The 24474-nt window shown below is 36.2% G+C and overlaps 1 protein-coding gene across 1 annotated transcript; it reads right to left on the reverse strand.

The window, feature by feature from the left end:
* Nucleotides 1-21108: 21108 nt before the first annotated feature.
* LOC139897002 (uncharacterized) lies at nucleotides 21109-23448 on the reverse strand. The gene is made up of 5 exons (XM_071879645.1): nucleotides 23274-23448; nucleotides 22690-22868; nucleotides 22513-22561; nucleotides 22141-22245; nucleotides 21109-21451 (listed from the first exon to the last, which is right to left on the reverse strand). Exons 1-5 carry the CDS (start codon nucleotides 23377-23379, stop codon nucleotides 21171-21173), a joined length of 720 nt encoding a protein of 239 aa, XP_071735746.1. The 5' UTR covers nucleotides 23380-23448; the 3' UTR covers nucleotides 21109-21170.
* Between the last annotated feature and the right edge of the window lie 1026 nt (nucleotides 23449-24474).

Below are 24474 nucleotides of genomic sequence, written 5' to 3' on the forward strand. Positions count from 1 at the left end.
GCGCCGCTGCCGGGGAACGCCGAAGCGAAACGCTATAAAAAAAAGTAAAATGTAAAAAATTTAAAACTGAAACGGGCCGATCACTGTTGCAGCCCAAAACCTTCGGCCTGGTATTCGAGTCCATGCGGTCGCATGGTCAGACCAAAGAAACCTCATGCGGTCGCATGAGGTGAAAAGACAGCTCTGAATACCTTAGCCGTACGGATTAGGGTTAGGTTTTATTAATTATTATTATTAATTAATTAATAATTAGGGTTTTAACTATTTAATTAATTTTTAATTCTAGTTTTAATATTTAATTTGTAATATTTAGTTTAAATTAGTGTTATTAATTATAAATTGATACTTTTATAAAATAAATAATATAAAAATAATATTTTTATAAAATTGTATTTTTATAACTTTAAACTTATTTTATATTTTGTATTTTTTATTAGTTAAAGCGTAATTGTATATTTTTCGTTCGTAATTTAGTTTTTGCCGTAGTATTTTATATTTCTAGATTTTTAGGCTTTGCCGTAAAATCCCTTAAGTGCTTTTTCTTTAGACTAAGATTTAGGTGCTTTAGAATTTTGCGACGCCGTTTTAAGATTTTAGTACTTTTTGAGTTAATGCCATTTTGGATATAGAATTCCTTTTAAGCTTTAATATCTTTAGGCGCAACTTTTTAGATTTAGTTTTTAGACTTTTAAGTTTCGACGTTTTTCTTTCTTATTTTTATTTTTCGACCTTTTATTTTTCGACGTTTTTCGACGCACTCTTTTTCTTTCTTATTTCTCGACGCTCTAGTTTTTAGGACATATAATTTTCTTTATCTTCTTTAAACTTCGACGAAAAATTATTTTAAGCGGTTAAATTGATAGACATCCAAAATTTTCTAATTCGTAGTAATAGTTGGATTTGTTAGTGGCGAGTTTGGGCTTCCGATTTAAAGGGTCCTGGCTACCTGCTGCATCTATTGGCTATTCGAAACGTGAGCAAAATCAGAAAAGTCTATTAATTTGATAACTATTATAATTTTTATCTTTATAACTAATAGGATATTCAGTGAATGCACCAAGCAAAACGTTCACCACCTTTCATACGTTCACCACCTGTAACTCGATCAAGACATCTAGCCAACATTGTCGCCGTTGATTTTTCTTTAGAATCGTCATCTAGTCAACCAAGTACTCCAATTCAAATTTCCGATAATCTATTTTTTGAACCCGACCTCACAATTGAGAATCTGGAGGATATTCAAGGACAATTCAGAGATCCTGAACCACTAATCATTCCTTCTGAACCACAAATTACTCATCCAGAGATTGTCGAGATAGAAACCGTTAAATCAGAATCCTCTAGTAATTCGTATTCAACAAATTCAATTATGGAAATAACGGAACCTCTAAGTATGGAAGACCGAATGAGAGCTACACACACTGGCCAAGGTCACGTCATTATTAAGCCAGACATTAATGCGCCAGATTATGAAATCAAAGGACAAATCCTACACATGGTAACTAATCAATGCCAATATAGTGGTACGCCAAAAGAAGATCCAAACGAACATCTTCGAACCTTTAATAGGATCTGTACTCTATTCAAAATCAGAGAAGTTGAGGATGAACAGATCTATCTCATATTGTTTCCCTGGACTTTAAAGGGAGAAGCCAAAGATTGGTTAGAATCGTTACCTGAAGGGGCGATTGATACATGGGATGTTTTAGTTGAAAAATTTCTTAAACAATTCTTTCCGGCATCTAAAGCCGTGAGACTTCAAGGAGAAATTGTTACGTTCACACAAAAGCCAAATGAAACTCTATATGAGGCGTGGACAAGATTTGGAAAGTTGTTGATAGGATGTCCTCAACACAGTTTAGACACTTATCAAATAGTACAAATATTCTACCAAGGATGCGACGTTGCTACATGAAAAGACATCGACATAACAGCTGGTGGTTCCATTATGAAGAAAACTGCAACTGAAGCTTACAAAATTATTGATAACACCGCCTCCCACTCTCATGAGTGGCACCAAGAAAAAGATATTTTTCGTTCATCTAAAGTGGCTAGAGCCGATTCTAGCCATGACTTTGATTCCATTTCCGCAAAAATAGATGCTTTTGAAAGAAGAATGGAAAAGATGACTAAAGATATTCATGCAATAAGAATCAGTTGTGAACAATGCGGTGGATCACACTTAATGAAAGATTGTCACATTGAGCAAACCATGGAACAACGAGAGAATGTTTCCTACATGAATCAAAGGCCAGGAAATAATTATCAACCGCCAAGGCCAAACTTTAATCGAAATCAAAACATTCTTTACAATCTAAATGGACCCAACAATAACTCGTATAACCAACAAGGTCCGAATAACCAACCAACTCAAAACAACACTTTCAATCAACAAAGACCTAGTTTATATAAACCACCACAACAAACCGAAGAGAAAAAGTCAAATCTGGAAGAAATGATGGCAAAGCTAATGGAATCTCAAACATAATTTATTACATCTCAAACCCAAACAAATGAGAGGTTTGATCAATCATTAAGAATTCAACAAGCTTTCATTTTGAATCTAGAAAAACACGTAGGTACTTTTGCTAGCATGATGAGTGAGAGGGAACAAGGAAAGCTACTGAGTAATACTGAAGTAAATCCTCGGAATGAGAATGTTAATATGGTGTCAACAAATTCTGAAAAACCAGCTCCAGAAGATGGGAAGGTTTTAGATCTGAGTAACAATGAAGAAGTTATAACAACACCACCACCACCCGAGTATGTAAAGCCAGTGGTGGCACCATACAGACCACCCATCCCATTTCCGAGAAAAGGAGTTGAGTATGAGCAAGTAATAGGTAATAAAGTTTGTGATACCTCTGGAAAGAAGAAGAAGAATAAGAAAGTACAAGAAACAAAAACCGTAAAGATAAACCCGGTGAAGATAGTTCCACCAAAAGTTCCACCCAGGTTAGGTGATCCGGGTGAATTTATTGTTCCTTGTCTACTTAGTGATTGTGTCATGTATGATGCACTAGCAGATTTAGGTGCGAGTGTGAGTGTTATGCCTCTTTCATTATATAAGAGATTAGGAGTAGGTGAGTTAAGTCCAACAGAGATGAGTGTCCGACTCTTTGATCAAACCATTAGGCACCCAGTTGAAATTGCTGACAACCTACCCGTTCAAGTGGGTAATTTAACCTTTCTAGTCGAATTCATTGTCATTGACATAGAAGAGGACCCAAACATTCCTCTAATTTTAGGTCGACCATTCTTAGCGTCCATCGGGCTATTATTTGATGTAAGAGAGGGTAGAATGACACTTAGTAATAATGAAAAATCGATCACCTTTGTAAGTCGAAAGTCTAAATCTCCACCAACTAAAACCGTTGAACCAACAAAAATGATTGGTAAGAACCATATTGTTTTACCAACTCCAACGGTAGTGCTTAACAATAATAAAACGCCTAAGTGTGGGGAAAATGAAGTAACACCTAATGATGACCTGATAACAAAGAACCCCGTTGTTGGTACGAAATTAAATGATCCCGTTATTAACAGTTCAATGAAGAAACTTATTAAACGGATTCGCGATGCTAGAACCAAGGGGAACTTTAAGTTATGTAATCGGTTAGTATCCAATCTATCGCCTAAAGAAAAGGCGAAACTAGTTGAATTTGTAGATATTACACAGGAATCCGACCAATGGCTTAAAGCAAAAGTCATAGATATGCAAGTTGATTATGGTCCAAGAGAAATTGACAATGAAGTTAACCACAATTTCGACACCACAGCTACCTAAGTGTGGGGAGATTCAAATGTTCTAAGAAATAATGCTGTCTAGGGTTAGTTGTTCTGTTCTCGTGTAGTTCCGAGAATGGAATTCGATTGGTCTTTTCCACTAGCAGACACTAAAGAACTGGTTTTCTCCCCCATTCTAAATTTTTGTTTTGTAGGTTTTGTATGAAATTAATATGCATTTTTAAATTTAAGTTTTGTGTGAATTTAAAAAAAAATTACTTTATTTCATTAAGTTTAAAAAAATGATTTCTAAAATTCATCGTAAGTTGAAGACTAGGTCATGGAACCGAAATTGTTTTACTCAAGGACGGGGCGAAAAATTTTGTTATCATTATTTTTAATTTTATTGATCTAAAGTATACCAAAAAAAATAAAAAACCAAAAATCTTTTAAAACAGTCGCTTTAAAAACGACAAATTTTAAATTTTATCGATGGACGGACTACGTAAACATACCGAAACTACCTAAAGTAAAAGGAAATAAAATTTTAAAAAAATTATTCATTTAAATTGTTTTAATAAATAAAGGTTTTATAAATAAATAAATAGATATATATATATATATATATATATATATATATATATATATATATATATATATATATATATATATATATTATATGTTTGTAGTTTATCTTATGTACAAAACAGGGTAAAACATCTCACTTTCAAAGACTGACATTAAGTTCAGCAAAAGCTACTAATTTTGAAGACAAGACGCAAAATATCAAATGTGATATAAAATAATATGTTGCAAACTCGGTATTTTTAATCACTTTTCTACACTAATCACCCTCATGAATTTATAATTATAGTCTGATTTCATGCAAATGAGGGAATTGCATGATCTCAAGTGTGGGGAAAGGTTATAAATTCTCTCGGGTTTACACTTAGTTTAACTGCCATATTTTGTAAAAATTTGAAAAAATTTCAACTAAATGAATTCAGAATCATGTTTATACATATTTATGAATGATAAAACTAGGTGTTAATACTGAAATTATTGTTACCTCGGAGAGAACATAAATGGAGAATCAACCCAAAACGTTAGCATTCATTTAAAATGGAATAGAGGAGAATAAAAAGGTAAAAAAAAATAATAAATAAAAGCTAAGTGTGGGAAGAATTTACCAAGTTATTTAAAACACATATCACATATGTTTGTACAATATTATTACAGGTACTTTTGTTTTGGACGATTTTAATCAGTTTTACCTAATTTACTGTAATATATATTTGAAAGAAAGATGGATCTGCACGATGAATCAATTCCATTATTAAAAGGAAGTAAAGTCTTCTGAAAAAGACACACGCTTCTTGATTTAGGTCAGGAAGTTGTCGTCCAGACCAGTTGTAGGTTGACGAAGAATCTAGAAAAGTCATCTCTAAAATCAGCAGGAAATCCACGGACCTCAGCATCAAACAGGGTCGCCAAGTGGTCAGACTTATCCTAACCATGAGAGGATCTGTCTCGTAAAATGGGGAGGGCGCAGTGCAAATTAGCTTGATAAGACTAATGAATCAGACCCCCAGAAAGGATAATCTCCTTAAAGATTAAAAATCAGCTTTTAAGCTTCATATTACTCAATCCTTGAGATTAACTTTAAAGATTGATAATTACAAACTCATGGAATTCAATGATATCTAAACTCGAGCTTGAACGAGAAAATATTTTGATCAAAATTAAAACCGATTTGTTTTCTGAAAACCCATTTTCAATGCGTTCATTACCATTGAACGCAAAATCCTAGGAATTCACCTGGAATTTATTAGGTCACCTGAACCAAATCGGGTGTCAACCATAAGAACGGTGGTTGCATAGCATGGTCGAAGACAGGACCTTGTGCCAGACCGAAAAACTATAGGGTGATCTTTACTATTGCTCCTACAAAGGATAGTAATTGCATCTGACACGATATAGACCATAATCAAAAGCATGTCACGGGACATTGCCTTAACAGTTGCTTGTTCAACGCTTTCCTTTACAACCGGACGGTAGTTTACCGAAAGGTAATATACGTAGCAAGTAAACTGGACGTGTTGCTTTCTCAATACAAGGTTAGCAAGTGGGTGACACAAAACCGCAAGTTTTGAGCTAAAATTTTCAAATCTGAAACCCACAAAACCCACAAAAACAATTTGCAAACACCGGTGAAGGGTTATTCCGGAAAACTTATCTAGGGTAAAAGCTAGAATGAATTTTCAAAAGATCAAATGTTTTCATAAAGATCCAATTTTCTTAAGGATCAAAATTTTATAAGTCATGTGGGACTGTAAACCACATCGTTACTATCATTATTTATACCGCCGTATCAAAATCACTGATGTATAAAGTGTGAGAATAAAAAAATGATTCGAGTGAAGTGTGATTTAATTTCAAGTTCTGTATTGCTTGAGGACAAGCAACGTTCAAGTGTGGGGATATTTGATAGTGCTCTAAATTAACATATATTTAGGCACAATATCCTTCCAATATGTAAATCTTTTAGTTACTATTGTTCTATTTTTATGTAATAATCGTTTAAATAAATAAGTGCGAAGACAAAAGAAGAAAACGACGATTTGAAGATGCAAACGACCAAAAAGCTCAAAAGTACAAAGTACAATCCAAGTGGTTCAAATTATTGATAAGAAACATCTCAAAAGTTACAAGAGTACAAGACGCAAAACGCAAAGTACAAGATATTAAATCGTACGAAAGGACGTTCGAAAATCCGGAATCGGGACCTGAGCCAACTATCAACGCGCGACGCAACGGAGCTAAAATTACAAATCAACTTCAACTATGCACATAAATATAATATAATATAATATATATAAAATTATATATATATTATATATATTAAATAAATATGTCGACAAGCTAGGAGCCAAAAAGTATGTGACCAGGAAATGACGGCCATGAGATCGCATGGCCAGAAGGTACAAAACTCATGCACTCGCAGGGTTACTGTAACAGGCCACATTCTATAAAACTCACATTTTCTGGCCGAAATTAGACACACATCTTTTTCTTTTCCTTCTCTGTAAGAAACATATATATATATATATATATATATATATATATATATATATATATATAATTTAAAGTTTAATTTAAGTTTAATAATAATTGGGTTATTGTAAGAAATGTTTTAAGGTTTTGTAAGTCGGAACTCTGTCCGTGTAACGCTACGCAATTAATCACCACTGTAAACTATGTTCTTCCTTTTTTAAATTAATGTCTCGTAACTAAGTTATTATTATGCTTATTTGAGCCAAAGTAATCGTGATGTTAGACTAAATATTAAGACGGGGTTATTAGATTTTGTACTATAATTAAGGTTTGGACAAAAGACCGACACTTGTGGACATTGGACTATGACTATTAATAGATAAGGGGTATTGTCTAATTGAGCGACAACTCATTGGAACCTGTCGAACCTATCTTCAAATTAGTTAATCTAATAATTATTAAAATAATTATGTATATCCTACTTAGTGACGTTTATACGACATCTTTTACGATCATTTAATTAATTATTCGGGTTGGGTAATTGATTATTCATTCTGATCAAGTGGGTAAATTAATATTCATATCTCATTAAAACAGGGGTGGATTACATACAAGGATAATTGGTGTAATTGTTAACAAAGTATTAAAATCTTGGATTACGTGCAGTCGATAACCTGGTGTAATTATTAACGAAGTATTAAAACCTTGTTACAGTTCGAATCCCTAATTAGTTGGAATATTTGACTTCGGGAATAAGGTTAATTTGATGAGCATTTTATAATTATGACCGATGGACTATTATGGACAAAAACCAAATAGGTATCAAATAATCCAGGAGAAAGGACAATTAACCTGGGAAATAAATTATAATCAACATGTCGAACATCATGATTACAGAAGTTTAAATAAGCATAATACTTTTATTTCATATGTCATCGTACCTTTATTTACTGTCATTTTTATTACTGCAATTTACTTTATCGTAATTTAAATTCTGTCATTTATATTATCGTAATTTATCTTTACGCTTTATTTAAAATCGACAAACCGGTCATTAAATGGTAAAAAAAACCCTTTTTATAATAATATTACTATATATAATTATATATATTTTATATAAATATATTTGTTAAAAATATAGCGTTAAACTCAGCTAGCTCCCTGTGGAACAAACCGGACTTACTAAAAACTACACTACTCTACAATTAGGTACACTGTCTATAAGTGTTGTAGAAAGGTTTAGGTATATCCCATCCGTAAATTAATAAAACCTGTGTAGTATTTTGTAGTATTTCGTAACAAAAATATAACTATTTTGTATACACCTCGCATAACATCAACGACCTTTATGGCGAAGGCTCGTTTTTGCCTGGAGTATTTAGGGAATGATCATTTGTTGATGGAGGATTTCTATCGGGCTTTGAATGATGAATTGAAGAATAAAATTAGTCGGGGTTACGCGAAATCGTTTGCAGAATTATTCATCGTGGCTAGAGGTTTCGAGTCGTATTCGCGATCGAGGATGGGTGAACCTTCAAGTGATAGAAGGGTTGTTTCGTATGGTGCTCCAAGTAAGAGCACTAAAGGTCCGAGTGTGAGCACGGGTGGTACACGGACGGGTATAACGGACTCTAGTGCGTCTAGGTGTTACAATTGTGGCTTGAGGGGTCACAAGTCTTGGGAATGTTCGGTGCCAAAGGGTGATGGCACGGTGTGCTTCAATTGCCAAGAGGAAGGGCATCGTAAGTCGGAGTGTCCCGAGTTAGCGGGGACGGGTGAGGCAAGGAAACGTTAAGGTACATTTCATTTTAATGAGTATGTCCTTTGATCATTTATTATGTGCCGATTGAGTTCGGGTTTGTTAAATGTCTTGTGTTGTGCATAGTATTATTGTGGGTGATGTTCCTAATGGAATTACCCTACGGTGACATTTTGATTGATGGGCGAAGGGCGTAAGACTTGGTGCAACCAAGCATTCCTTAGTGTTGAGAAATGTTTCTACCAAGCCATGGGTATGGGCTTTGGTGTTCGATCGTTAAGCACGTGTTTGCTTTCGTGTTGAGGTTGATGAACCATGAGATTCGACGGGTGGTTTAAAACCCTAAAGGTCGAGTGTATGATCTTGATGTATGTTGGTAATGGATTCTACGTGACGCGATATTAGGTGCCTCTTTCATACCTACTAACGTGGTATTCGACTCCGATGGTGTTGCGGTTACATTGTACTTAGGGTACCAGAGAGAAACCCTTAGGTACATGAGTGACTAGGTGGAAATTTGACAAGCTAGAGCAATTGGAAGATTGCAAGATTAAAGTTTGTGTAAATTGTGGTGAACTCTTCGTTCGAAGTGTTTAAGGATAGGTTAAAATCCTTCGTGTGCTCAAGGATAGGGCAAGTTATTGTGAAGTGTATATCATGGGATACCTTTATCTCGATGATGTGGTTATGGAACGGAGTCTAAGTGGGGGAGTTTAAACTCTCGCACGAAGATGCTCTAGTGTATTGATATTGGACGATGCTCGTATGGATTCAGAGCTAGTATTTAGACCTACGTTGGTCGATTGTGGTAAAAGTATGATTTAGAATAAATTGTACTTATGGTTGGATTTGAATTATCACCGAGGTGGTAATGTGGTGAATCTCGTTGAGAGATAATAGGCGTATTTGACGAGCAAGGTGAAATCCCTCGGTTAAGGGATGTGCGTGTCGGATTCTCTTCTAGAGAATTGTTGTGTGGTGCCAATGTGCGATATAGGTGGTTCTTGCTCGATTGCGATGGCATTGTGTACACGTACGTATGATGCGTGTGCAAGGATTTCCAAGTGAGTGGAATAATGTATTTATTTGTGTAGCGTGGAATGTGGGATTGTCGCGGTGTTCAAGACACCACATTCTACGTAATGAGTGGAGTTGTCGCGGTGTTTAAGACACCACTCATTGGTTTGATTGACATGTGGAATTGTTGCGGTGTTCAAGACACCACATTGTCATGGGGGTGAGTTAGTCGCGGTGTTTAAGACATCACCCGAGGAATTAGTGATTACGCGGCGTATGTACACTAATGGTTGGTTAGTGTAATCCGTTAGGATTCACTATGGCGTAGCAGTGCGCGATGTTACGCTACTCGTTGTATGGGGCTAAAAGAGCGTGTGATTGGTGAGTTATGACCGTTGACGTGGTCCGATAACTTCATCATGGGAGTAGTGTTATATCGGTATGGTATAATGTTATCGGGAAATGCGAATACCGATGGGGAATGGGAGTACCATTCCCGTGTTGAAAATTGGGAGGTGGATCACGTGTGGATGCGGATTCACGATGACGCGTGTAGTTTCGGTCATCTTATTGAGAAAGTGAGTCTCGTGTAGTTCGAATTCACGGTGACGCGTGCAGTTCGGTCATCTTATTGTGGCTGTGAGTCTCGTGTAGTTCGAATTCACAATGACTCGTGTGGATGCTGTCATTATATTGAGGAAGTGAGTCTCGTGTAGTTCGGATTCACAATGACACGTGTGGATGCGGTCATTCTATTGGGATAGTGACTCTCCTGTAGTTCGGATTCACTAAGGCGCGTGTAGTTCGGCCAATCCCGATTGTTGTGCGGTGGAGGTAGTGGGTCGCGTGTGGTTGCGAATTCACTGAGGCGCGTGTAGTTTTTGGCCAGCCTTCATGTTGTCTGATCTATTGGTTGTTTCATACGCCAATGGTGGGGTCGTAAGGACCATGTTGTGTGATCTATTGGTTGTTTTATACACCAATGGTGGGGTCGTAAGGACCATGTTGTGTGATCTATTGGTTGTTTTATACACCAATGGTGGGGTCGTAAGGACCGTGTTGTGTGATCTGTTGGTTGTTTTATACACCGATGGTGGGGTCGTGAGGACCATGTTGTATGATTAGTGATGTGATAGCCGTGTTTCGCTCACATGTTGTTACGGGTGTGACAATAGTCGATTTTGTACACCTTGGGATTAGCGTTGCCATAGTCATTTTGGGCGCTAGCGGTTTTAGCCGTTGCTTATGATGTTACGATAGTTGCGTATTGGTCGTATTGCGCACTATAAGGGATCTTTTGTGATAAGTGATATCCGTAAGGATTCGTTTTTGTTAGGTCTTCATCGTTTCGGGTTGTTGACCTTAGGTTGAGACTTGGTTGCTTTCAGCGTTGTACTTGGTAAGGGTACGCTAAAGGATTGATATCTCGGTAAGAGATTGGTTGAGTTTTTCCTGATGTGAGGGATTGGGCAGGTTTTAGTGCTCGAATTTGCGGACTTGATAAATCGCGAATGACGATTTAGTTGTTAAAGGTGATTTATAGAGAAGAATTGCCTGGGAAGGTCGGATTGGGACTATGATTGAGGACCGTTGAGTGTGGTCCGTTCGGTTAAGTGGCGCAGATCGCGAGGACGCGATCATGTTTAAGTGGGGGAGAGTTGTAAGACCCTGTTTCTGTTTCAGTCTTTTTCAGAAGAATGGGATGCCGTCCAGAATGGAGGACGCCGTCCAGCTAAGATAGATGGGACGCCGTCCAAGAATTGGGACGCCGTCCAACATTACTGACGGGCCAGCTGTGTTATTGTTTTAAAAAAGGGGCATTTTGGTCAAATCACTTGGGTGTCGGTTTGGAGCCTTCAAGGCTGATCTAGATCCCATTTGTGGATCACTTTTCACCCACACAAACACTCTCAACCATATCTAGAGAGAGAGTAAGAGTTTAGAGAGAGAGAGAGAGAGCTTGATTTGGAGAAGAAGGAGTCGAATTCTCACCAAAGCTCGGGTTCTAAAGTTGTTCATCTCGTTCTTGGCTACGTTGTGGTAGTATTGGTAAGTTCAAACTCCGAATTTCATTTGTTAAATTTGATATTCGAGTTAGGATTTGAGCTTGTTTAGTTGTGAAACCCTTTTAGATGATGAAGTGGGTTTATGGTGACTAGTTATTCTTGTCACTTGGCGGGTTTTGGGTTGGTTGACATTTTGGCCATGTCTAGGCCTTGATATTGGGTTTAATCACTAGGTTTAGTGATTATGAAAGTGTTGGAACCCTTTTGGGAGTATTTGATTGACTAATTTTGAAATGGGTCAAAATTAGGGTTTGGTGTCATTTTGGGTAAGACGAGTGGTTAACACTTGTGTTAGTGATTATTGGTTAGTTGGACACGGTTTGGTGCTTGGAAGTGCAATGGGTCGAAATTGCATTAAGTTTCGAATTGATTTGGTTTGTAAATCCACTCTAAGTGTGTTGTTTGTATTGTGATAATGGAATAGGTACTTTCCATTGGTGCGTTGCGGATTATTTCGGTTGCATACATCAAGGCGACAAGGTGAGTGTTAATATCCTATGTGCATATGTATGCGTAGGATGGGTGCGGGTCGGGTGAAGTGGTTCTCGGTTATAGAGCTCACTTCACATATAGGTGGATTTGATGGACTTGTGTAATAGGTCCAATTGGCACGGTTGTGTGTTTTGGTTGACCACCTTTGGCGAGGTGCACACTTTGTGTGTACGATATCACATATGCTTGTGATGTGGATTATACAACCCCAATGGCGAAGGGTTGGTATTGAGTTGTGATTGGAGAAGTGGATCACGTGTGGATGCGGATTCACGATGACGCGTGTAGTTTCGGTCATCTTATTGAGAAAGTGAGTCTCGTGTAGTTCGAATTCACGATGACTCGTGTAGTTCGGTCATCTTATTGAGGTAGTGATCTCTTGTGGTTGCGGATTCACTAAGGCTCGTGTAGTTCGGCCAACCTCAATGTTGTTGTGGTATTGAAGATAGTAATCTTGTGTGGATGCGGATTTACTAAGGCTCGTGTAGTTCGGCCAATCTTCATGTTGGTAATTGGTAGTCGGTTCCGGTATTGGGTTTAGAGGTTAACCTTGGACGTTTGTATATTGTTTATATATTGTCATATTGTTGTGTTGTAGCTAACCCTCTGGGTTTAGCTTATTGGTATTGTTCACATCGTCATTGGTGAACTTATACTTGTTGTTAGTATTAGCTTGATGCTTAGTGATCGTACGGTATGCTTAGCTTAGCTTGCCTTTATGCTTGGATGCTCCGGTATGCGTTATTTGATTACTTATGTGGCGTGTCCATTTTATGCATATATATGTATGTAGTATATTCTCACTCACTAAGCATTAGCTTACCCTCTCATTGTTTACATTTTTTATAGATTTGCATGGATGCGGTGGCTCGGGTAAGCGTGAGGACTAGTGGACTTGCGTAGTTGCTTAGAAGACGTGCTTTTGGATTTGATTAGGATTGGGTAGCGTATCCCCAATCACCATGCTCGGTCTTCGTTTTTGTGTTAAACTAATATGGTCGAAAACTCGTAATTTTGTACGAAAGTCGTAAAACGGCCGATGTGGGCCCGGTGTCGTAAAACTCGGTTTTATTGTGGAAAACTCTAAGTTTTAATTATTATAACATATTGTGAAAGTGTTTTGGTTTAAAAGTATCGGGAAGCGGGTTTTTCGCCAGCGTAACTTTGACAAACTGATCAGGAACTTTTAGTACATTTGGACGCCATCCAAAAGACTTGGACGCCGTCCTGGTCTTCACAACTGCACGCCGTCCAGATAACTGGACGCCGTCCAGATGAACTGTGTTACAAATTTTTTTTTTAAGGCGTATTTTTGGTTGGATAACGGGTTGGGTCATTACACCTGGGGCTTTTGGAAAGTTGATTTCCAGGTAGTTCGGTTCGAGTAGATGACTTTTCGTTTAAGACTTGCCTAAATCCGATATACGGTTTATGATTTATAGCCTTCCGAAAATCACTACGCCTTTGTAACGACGTGCTGAAAATTCTGACCTACTCGCGCTTTAACCGTCGCCACGGTCAAACAACATCGAGTTAGGATCTGAAAATTGGACATCGGTAAAAGGACTCACATACGGAGACTTGGCCACTGGCCGCGCGTCTTTTCAGTTTGTTTAGGGGTCGTAGCAGCTGATCGAATTCAGCCTTTCTTTTAGACCTCCATTCTTGTTGAAAACTTACTTTATCTTTTACGAATGATGATGACGATGATGATACTTAAGACTTAACTTATTTACTTTTAAAATTTTGGGGACAATTTACTGACTTAGTAACCATTGACTTAGGTTGAGGACCTTTTGGATCGACCAACTTACTTGTTTGGACCGACTTACTACTTGCTTACGTTTTCGTATCGATTTTACCGCACATTCACTGTGAGTTATAGCTCCCTTTTTACTTTAACTATTTTTGGGACTGAGAATACATGTGTTTTTTATGTTTTACATACTAGACACGAGTACTTAAACTTTATATATGTGTGGGTGATATAACGGCACAAATATTCCCCTTAGCTCGGTAACGTTTAACTATTGGTTTTTGAACCGATAGACGCGAATCTTAGATATGGATCCATAGGGTTTGACATCCCCACTCGGGCTAGTCGCGCTAGCATTTAACGGGTGTTTAATACTTCGAGAACATACGCACTTGCCAAGTGTACTTTTAGGGGGTGATATATTATTTTTACGTTAAGTTAGTTACCGTGTGCCCACGGATAAGCATATACTTTATCATACAGATTTGAGATTTTGTTTTGAATACGAAAACTCGTGGTCTACATTACATTGTTGTTTACAATCAAACTATAGCTCACCAACATTCGTGTTGACTTTTTAAAGCATGTATTTCTCAGGTGCTTAGACGTTGTTGCTTCCGCTGTTAGACTTGCTGTTATAGTCTTGGTGTTATAGACTTGCTGTTACAGACTCGCTGTGTTAGACTTCCGCTGCATTGTTTAGAGATGTCTCAATCATGGAACTTTTACTTTGCATTCACAACTTATGTTACATTTGAACAATGGTTTTGTAATGACCTTTGTGTCACGTACTTATGTTAATGCTTTCTATTCGTAGAAGCACGTTATCCTTGTAAAACATTTGACGTTGGTAAAGACGTCATCTTTTGTAAAACATTTGACGTTGGTAAAAACATTACCTTTTCATGAATGCAAAACTTGTTTTAAAACATCATATAGTGTTGTAATCGTGTAAACATCCTGTTGTTGATGATCCGTACACGTTGATTTTGTACGGGGCGTCACATAACCCGTAACCGACATAAGACGAAAATGTACCTACCATTATTAGGAGTATATTAGCACCATCTTATCCACACAACTTGACTCTTTTATTTGGCAAGCAATCAAATGGGCTTCAACGTATATTATATGGAAACACCGAAACATCAAAGTTTTTAATGAAAAAGATTGGAATGCCGCCACCATAATCTCGGAGATCCAAACACAAACATTCGCATGGATCTCAAAAGGACAAAAGAAATCATCAATAGAGTGGCACCAGTGGCTCATAAACCCCTCCTTCTACACATCACGGAACGCACATAGAACGGGCATTGGCTAATTCGGGTTCTAAGGCTCCTATCGGCTAACCATCGGCCGAGCTCATCGATCGTTTTTCTATATTATTTTCGGATAGGTTCGTCACTAACACTTGGTTAAATGGGAGGTAGTATCTAACTTTGTCATCGCATACGCGGTACTGTATGGATATCTCCTTCCAGCTCGTTTTTTCAAGTGTCGCGGTGTTAGTAGCCCCTATCCTTGAATGGTATAGAAATTCGTTTTCTTTTACATTTTTTCCTAGCTCTTATATGATAAATTAATGTATAGTTTATAGGGCCTTGTAATACTCCGATATATCAATAAAAGTTTTACTTGCTTTTCAAAAAAATAAAAAAAAATAAATAAATATTAGCACCATCTTGAAAATATAATAACTTTGTACACATTAATTAACTATGATAACAGATTTAAATAGATAATATAAATTCTTTTTTCCAACATGAAATATTGAAAATTTAAGCAATGGCGGAGACAAAGGGAGACAGGGTGGTGCTCAGCCACCTTCAACAACCAAAGGTTAACTATTATTATTCACTAAATTTATTTCAAGTTATATTAGTTTGGGATGATTTAATGTTAGAAAAATATTCCGTAATTGTTATGATTTTGTCTTTTATTCAGTAACATATAATATTTATCGGCATTATCGTTCAAAAGATGTGACCACGTTCCCTTTGTTATAAGTTACGATTTATAAATAATTCGAGCACCCCTTTTTTTTAACGGCCAAAATAATATATAACAAAACAACGCTCCTCAGCAAGACGCTAAAGGAGAAATTACAAAGGAAAAGACAACCATGTGTTCCAATTAGAAACAACGTGGCCTCTATTCTTAAGCCAACGAAAAGAAAATAATCTAGTAACATCAAAAAGACTATTTCTACTACAAAAATGCTCATTAAAAACTATGCCGTTTCTAAATCTCCAAATGACCCATAGAAGAGTAGCTATAACCGCAACCATCTTATGTTTAGAACTTGAATTCGAACTCAAGCTCTCGATCCAACTATCTACTTCGACCCACGAATAGAAAATGGGCATATTACAGTCCAACCAAACTCGAATTTTATGCCATAACTCCAAAGCTAAGCTGCAGCCGAAGAACAAATGAGACCTCATCTCTATACCATTATTGCAAATGGGACAGACGATCGAGTTTAATTCAAGACCTTTCACTGATAGATTCCAACGTAGAGGTAACGAGTCAATACGAAATCGCCATAAGAAAATGTTAACCTTTCGTGGTATGAACTTGTACCAAACTGTCGGGATGTTTGTGGAAGAAAGCAAAACTGAATCCATGGCCTTTCTCGCAATATTAACAGAAAAAAGGCCATCCAAACTGATGTCGAAACACCACGAATCATGTCGGTCAGAAAGAGAAACGTTTTGAAATTCATTCCGTAGACAATCTAGCCGGGATGAGTTACGACAGCCGATGTTCTCTCTAGCCCAAACCCATTACCACAACCCATTAACCAACTTATTAGCAACAACATCATTCTGGTTCGTATCAAGATGAAACAACCTATTATAACGTGTAGCGAGATTCGTGCTCCCGGTCCATAAATCGTGCCAGAATCTCACTTTTTGACCATTTCCAACTTACAAACGAATGTAGTTTGTAGGTAACAAATTAGCTGAAATAACTTTAGAGCAAGTATCCACAATGTTCAACCAAGTACCATTAACAGTCGTTCGCTCAAAAACATCTCCATGAATAGCCTTAACAATTGAAACCCAAAAATATCCGGATTAAACAAATATCGCCAATGCCACTTCAAGATTAACGCAAGATTAAATGCTTTTAAACTTCCTACATTTAACCCTCCATTAGCAAAAGAAGATAAAATTGTCTTCCATTTCACCCATGCCATTTTATTTGTTGAGTTATTACCGCCCCAAAAAAATCTTGAACGTATCGATTCCAGCCGTCTGAAAATCATTTCCGAGCATTTGAAAACGGACATAAAGTAAATCCCGAGGCTTCCCATGACCGATTTTAAGAGCGTAAGTCTACCACCCACCGAAATCAAAGTAGCCTTCCAAGTGGATAGTTTTGAGCGGAATTTCTCAACCAACGAGTCCCATTTGGCCACTAACTTGATGTTATTTCCTATAGGGATACCCAAATAATTAGTGGGAAAAGAGCCCGTACGGCAGCCTGCAATACTCGCAACAGCGTTAACTTCGCTATCAACGACACCAACACCAAAAATGTGAGAATTATAAATATTAATCCTTAAACCCGAAACAAAGTAAAATACCTTGAGAATATGAAGTATGTGTAACATCCCGAATTTTTTCGTTAAATTATTTTAACGCCCGTCTTTTTTTTAGATAATATCTTCCGTTATCTAAATTTGTACCTTTCGTTGACTAACGTTCTAAATATTTCCGTTATTTGGTTATAACATCTCCCGGTTACTCTAGCGTTTTTAAAATATTCGTTCGGTTAATTCACGCACCCGCTTTCAAACTCGAGGGACCGAAGTTGCCAAGAGGCCAAACTAATTGACTAGTGTCAACTAGTCAACCCCATCTCATCCATTCATTCATACTTTCACCTCCCTCCTTCTTTTTCCTCTCTAGCTCAAGAACCCATTTTTAACATCTTCAAAGAATCATCATCTAAATCAATTCAAGCAAGCAAACATCAAAACAAATTACATATTCGTGATCCTCTCATCATCCTCTACATTTTGGTACCAATTTCATCTCGTTTGGGTAACATTTCTAAAACTCTAGATTTCTCTAATTCGTGTTTTTGACTTGAAATGGTGTTAGTTAGTGTCTATGGCTCGTGTCTAGCATGAATATATAATTTAATTGCTCGATCTTGTTGTTTTGCATAAACTAGCATGAACTTGAAATGGGTTTGTTTAATCTTGAATTTTAGATGATTAAATGTTGTTTAAATGCTAAAGTTCATGTATTAAATGTGTTACTAGCATCATTAGCTTCAATTTGTTGTGTAGGTTGATTTGGAAAACATCACTAACATGATTATTGATTTTGTGATTCTTGGTTAGGGTTTGATAGCTTTTAAAATAAACTTTTGATGCTTTGAATGCCATGAAATGTTATTAGTAAGTATTTAGTTGTATTGTATGTTTAATTACCTTCGAAACGGCATATTGTATGTGTAGATTGGATTCCCGAGTCAAGAAATGCATATTATGAACTTGAAACTTTAATTTTGAATGTTTAACGATCATTCGACGAGGTTTTTTTTTTATAAATGATGAATTTGATTGATGAAAAGTTTTTAGTTGTATTCCTCGTCAAAATACCTTTCCAACGATATAAGATACGTGTTTTGAATGTTTACGGTTCATAAGTTATGGTTGTTTGAAGTTGGATTCGTCTAAGTGTTAAACTGCCCCAGAATTGCTGAACCAGACACAGATGCGGCGCATCTGCCTTGGATGCGGCGCATCTGAGGTAGACTGCCTAAAAAGTCCATTTTCGTTTAATTCTAGCTATGCTACGCACCCCCGATTGACATGAAACTTGGCCAACATGCTCATATATGATTTCTAAGCTTAGGAAAATAGTTCGGGAACCGACCCGAACGTGTTGACTTTTTCGTTGACTTTGACCAAGTTTGACTTTTAGTCAAACTTAACCAAACACCTAGGCAATCGTTCTAAAGTGCCTTTATACTTGATTCTTGCATGAAACTTGACAACGTGATTCACATGCTATACGATTCAAGTCGTAACGAGCCATAGGACTTCGCCCGACCTTGTGTCGTAACCTGTTAATTGATACAACTTATTTGATTAGGTCAAGGCTAAGCAACTATCATGCACACGTTTACTTTATGAAGTACATTATACTCGTGCACTCGAGGTGAGATCGTAGTCCCATCTTTCAACAACTTTTATACTTTTAAATCATGAGATGAGAAACATATACAGTTTTATACTACATACTTTATACTTTGAACACAATTACGAAAACAAACATTCCACAGCGAGTTAGAACAAAAAGCCTCAATTCAATTATCATTAGTTACACTTGCAGGGTGTAAGCGAGAACTTATAATCATGTGATCACATGGGCTTGACGAGCCTCATTCGGACGGTTCGCTACCGTTAGCGGATGAAATATATTTTCGGGTTTAGTGTATGTTCTAACACTACGTAACATGGTACAAAACAGTTAAGTCTTGATAATTGGATGCTCGCGATCATACTTTTGGAATGCAAACGATTCAGATAATCAACGTTATGGAAATACAAAATCTTGTGGTTCAAAAACATACGTTTACAAATACACCTATGATTTCACCAACGTTTTTCGTTGACAGTTTTCTATATGTTTCTCAGGTTCATGAATGGCTATTTGATACATGCTTCCGCGTACACTCATACTTACTTGGGGTCAAGCATACATGCATACACTTTGATTACTTGTTTGGAGTCAAGCATACATGCATACGCTAGTGATAGCACCTTTGGATTCAAACAAATGTTTACATACTTACGCTATTTATAGCAACCGTGATTTTCAACTAATTATGTCGCAAGTTATTTCATTTTTACATTACTAATTTTGTAAATTTAAACTTGTTGTCGAACCGTGTGGTAAACTAAACTTTGTAAATCTTGTACGTTTGAAACGAATGCGACATAATTTTGGTCAAACGCGTCTCATTTAGGGACAGTGACCACGAAACGGGACCTAAGTTAACGGCGCCGTCAATGACGATTTTTTCGGGTCGTTACAGTATGTGATTAAGTTCACGACTACCCCATTCGGAAAAAATAATGACGTCATCTGCGTATAAGTAGTGTGATAAACGGACATCACTAGAACCCACTCTAATACCACGAATATAATTAACCTCCATGGCCTATGAAGAGCTAGATGTAAGCCTTCCATAACGATGATGAAAAGAAACGGGCTAAGAGGATCACCTTGCCTTAAACCTATTTTAATCGGGAATTCACAAGTCGGAGAACCATTAACAAGCACGGACGTTCTAGCCGAATTCAAACAACCAATAATCCAACCGCACCAAGTAGGACCGAAACCTAAAGAAGAGAGCATGAACATGAGATAATCCCAGTTCACCGAATCGTACGCCTTTTCGAAGTCAACTTTAAGGAGTAACATCTTTTTATTCGATTTTTTATACCAAGACATAATCTCACTTAGCATTATCTTGAATTTCTGACTTCGCCCCTGAATTTGAGATCATTACTTTACTATGATTATGTCGTGAACCTTTTATAATATAAAATATGAAAATTCACGTATGCATGATGAATTTTTTGACAAATATATACAGTGACGGATCTTGGATTGGTAGTGAGTAGTGTCACCAGCTAAAACTTCAAAAAAAAATTCTACTAGATGTCTTGTTTCAGTGATGTCACTCAAAAAAATGTACACTATCCAGTGGCGTCACCAGTTAAAAACTCAAAAATTTGCCACTACATCGCGTATTTCAGTGGTGTCCCGTGCAACAACTCGGGCTATAGTAGATCTGCCCCTGAATATATACGTATATAGATCCACTTCATTTGGACTTGAACTAGATCACAACATGATGATTGAAAAGATCACCTCGATATCACAAAATTAATGACCCTTTATTTTTTTTTATATTAGCGAGGATAACGAGCACGTTACTCCTCCATAGAGGGTAACCTTCGGATAACCAAACCCGCGAACACGAGACTTGGTGCTGGGTGAAATGTGCGTAACACGCACCCTCTGGTCAAAATTCCTTTCTGAGCGATTTGGCATAATCAGGAATCGAACCCGAGTGGTGTGCTTCATTGGACAACTCGATTGCCACTCAAGCAAGCTTTCATGACCCTTTAATTTATGTCGTGTATTTTGATATTGATAAACAAAAGATGTAATATATGAGTGTCTTTAATGATAAACGCTTACTTTTATACTTTGTACAAGATACAAACATGTATCCATAATCTCATCATGTATACGTACAACACTTAGTTTTTGGTCCTAATAATGGTGATGGTGCCTTTACCATGTGTTTGAATTCTGGTGAGAGCCACCACAGCCTTCCCGGACAGACCCGGTCCATCAAGCAAAATCGATGACTGACAAGCAAAGTCTCCCACCGGGTGTTTCACCGGCCTTGTTGGCGGCATTAGGATTCTTTCATTGATGTCATTTAGTGTCGTATCCCCTTTAAATCCTCCTGGCTTCACCAATGCAAATGGATAAACCACTCTTGTTATCATCTTCTTTTTTCTCCCTTGAATTCCACCTATTAATTTGTTAGAACATATATTGTTAATTGTTAATGATGTTTAAACAAAAATGTTTTCACCTAATCACATTTAGTTTTAAAAATAGTTTTTTGATTCTAGTAATCAATTAAAGTATTAAAAACTCTACTATGAAAATGATATATGATCTAAGTAAAACCTTTGTTAACTAAAGTTGACAAATATCACCTTGGTAAGATTAACTCAAAAGAATAATTTTCATTATATGAATTATTATGAAAATATAAAATAAAATAAAGGAAAGAAATGAAAATGTCATTTTCGATTAGACATATTAAAATAATTTCGTTTATTACTTTTATCTAAAACCAATATTCAAAATTTGGCATAACTTTCTTTAATTTTATATTATTCCTTTATTATATGTATTTGAATTTGAATTTGAAGCAAAATTTAAATTAAATTATATATTTGCATATAATCAACTTTATTTTTTTGCAGGGGATATCAACAATAATGATTAACGATTAATTAATAACACGATCATTATGTATATCTACATAACTTTATCATACAAAATTTTTAGTATCACGTATTCTTTTATATAACGTATTCAACGTACTCCGTATACTCTATTCCAAAAAGTCAAAAATGAACAGTCAAAAGTATGCATGGACATGGTTATGCTTAATGTGTGAGTGTACGGAGAGATAGAGATGACACGTACTAGTGACGTGATCTGACGTATTTATGATTTCTTTATCGAACAAATTGGTGTTGATAGAAGAACAACTTTTGCTTTGTGAAGATGAAGTAGAATTATCTCCAGTCACTGTAACAAAAACATCAATAATCAATAATCAATAATCAATAATAATAATAATAATAATAATAATAATAATAATAATAATAATAATAATAATATAATAATAATATAATAATAATAATAATAATAATAATAATAATAATAATAATAATAATAATAATAATAATAATAATAATAATAAAATAAATTACTACTAATACGGAGTAAAAAATACAAATTACTAATTAAGTCAACATGAATAAAATAACATGGAATTAATCATTGTGGTCATACCATTATTCCCACTAATGTCGTGATCAGTATGATTGAAATCCAAGTATCCCTATTGAAAATTGAGATCAAGAATTGTAATTTAGTAAATTACATGCGCTCACCACTTATTAAAAACTCCGTATGAAATTTTTTATTTGAGAATTAATTAAATATTAAAAGTATGAAATTAATAGTTACCGGAAATGAGGAAGGAGTTGAATTCTGGTAGCTAGGTTGATGGTAATCATTTGATGTCATAACTAAACGCCGTCGTTTGGGTCTAAATTCAAATAAAGCATCCTCTAAATAACCCGAGGAAAGATCCGAATTCAACATTGAGTGATCATAGAATGGTGGGATGTTGTTCATCTCCATACCTACATCATAATCATAATCATCATTATAACTGAATTATACAAATTAATGTTGCCATGTAAAAACTTAACGCACACATGTATTCGTTAAATCGAGAACCATAAAAAAATACGTTAAAGGACCATATTACGGAATGGATAATAAACGTTATTTAATATTCATATCGTTAACAAAAAAACGTTAAAAACCACAACATGCATGATAAATTATGCATTAAATGAAATTTTTATAAGTTCAAAGATCAAATATATATGTATAGTATATATGTGAACGAACAACTTAAATCTGATTTGAAATGTGTCTTTGAACATTTGATACTTAAAAGTTCTTGCAGTTCTATCAATTTTATGATTCTCGTTTGAATATTTAATCAGATGCACGCAAAATCTATTGATTTGTGAACTTACAATGAGAGGTGTTCGTGTTGAGAAGTTGAAGATTGTGGATGTCCCAACACAAGGAAGAACCATGGCTATTTGAGTAAATATTGTTGAAGTACGCAATGGAATCCATTTTACTATTATCACGCAAAAAATGAAATTTGGAGTGATGTGATCTTATAGTGAAAATGTAGAGCGAAGTCCACTCATTTAATGGTATGATATTGGGGGTTGTAAATTGTGCAAATGTCTATATATTTTGAAGGTGGGTTGTAAATTGTGCTGGTTTGGTTGTGCGCCGGTAGCACGAAGTTCAAGAAACAAAGTGAGAGTGGGTAAAGAGAAGGAAATTAGAGAATAAAGTGAAGAAGAAATTGTCAGTGAAGTGAGAGAATAGAAAAAAGAAAAAAAAAAGACAAAAGTTTAAGGGGGTTTATTGGGATATTCAAAATGTTGGGGGACTACTTTTGATAGTATTATATTGAAGAGTGTGGGAGACTAAATAATTGCAGTAGTTATGATGTTTGTTGGAGTTGTATAAGGTAAATTCCAAAATGTAAGTGCAAATAAAGCAATGTTGGACACCCGACATGCCCAATACACAGGATTCAAATTCTCTTTACTTTCTCTTCTTGTGAAATTGTTTCATCTTTCTCTATTTTTCTTTTAGTACACAACTTATAAATATATATTATAATTTTCTTTGAGTATTTACATAATGATACCGCAACCCGCATGCGCACCTCATATGCATGCGGGCGCTTAATAGTGTGCGTATGCGTGTGCTTGTGTGCGCTATGCGGTATGCGGATTGTATCTGATTCCTTTGTTCTCGGTACAGCGGTTGCTTAGCTGTCAAGTAAATATCTTTTCCATAATTATATCCGTGATTCGGGAGAGTCAGTTATGGATGAGATTATCATGATCTGGGACGGTTCTAGAATTAGGGTTTGCCTATAAATACAAACTCTAATCATCATTCACAGGACGGCACATTACGTAACCATCACATACGATACACATTACGTAAAACAGCATCATTCAGCATCTTTTCAAGGTTAACAGGTTAGTCTTTTGTAAGCTAGTACCTACGACCTTATTTGGGGCCTCTTGATCGATGACCGTTATCGGAGGTGGACTTAATCACTTGGCCACCCCGCCGACATCATCATGTCGGCCAGGGTTATTCACGGTAGCCGGACCGGAGAGCCACGTTCTAAGATCCTTA

The sequence above is a fragment of the Rutidosis leptorrhynchoides genome, chromosome 3 (genome assembly GCF_046630445.1).
Source record: "Rutidosis leptorrhynchoides isolate AG116_Rl617_1_P2 chromosome 3, CSIRO_AGI_Rlap_v1, whole genome shotgun sequence".
In the NCBI taxonomy this organism is placed as follows: domain Eukaryota; kingdom Viridiplantae; phylum Streptophyta; class Magnoliopsida; order Asterales; family Asteraceae; genus Rutidosis; species Rutidosis leptorrhynchoides.

Bases quoted from the DNA above. Each gene is read 5' to 3' on its own strand.
- LOC139897002 (XM_071879645.1), bottom strand. From the start codon at position 23,379: ATGGATTCCATTGCGTACTTCAACAATATTTACTCAAATAGCCATGGT. The intron at 22,869-23,273 runs GTAAGTTCACAA...ATTATGATGTAG, and splicing joins CAACACGAACACCTCTCATT to GTATGGAGATGAACAACATC. The intron at 22,562-22,689 runs GTAACTATTAAT...AATTTTCAATAG, and splicing joins CAACTCCTTCCTCATTTCCG to GGATACTTGGATTTCAATCA.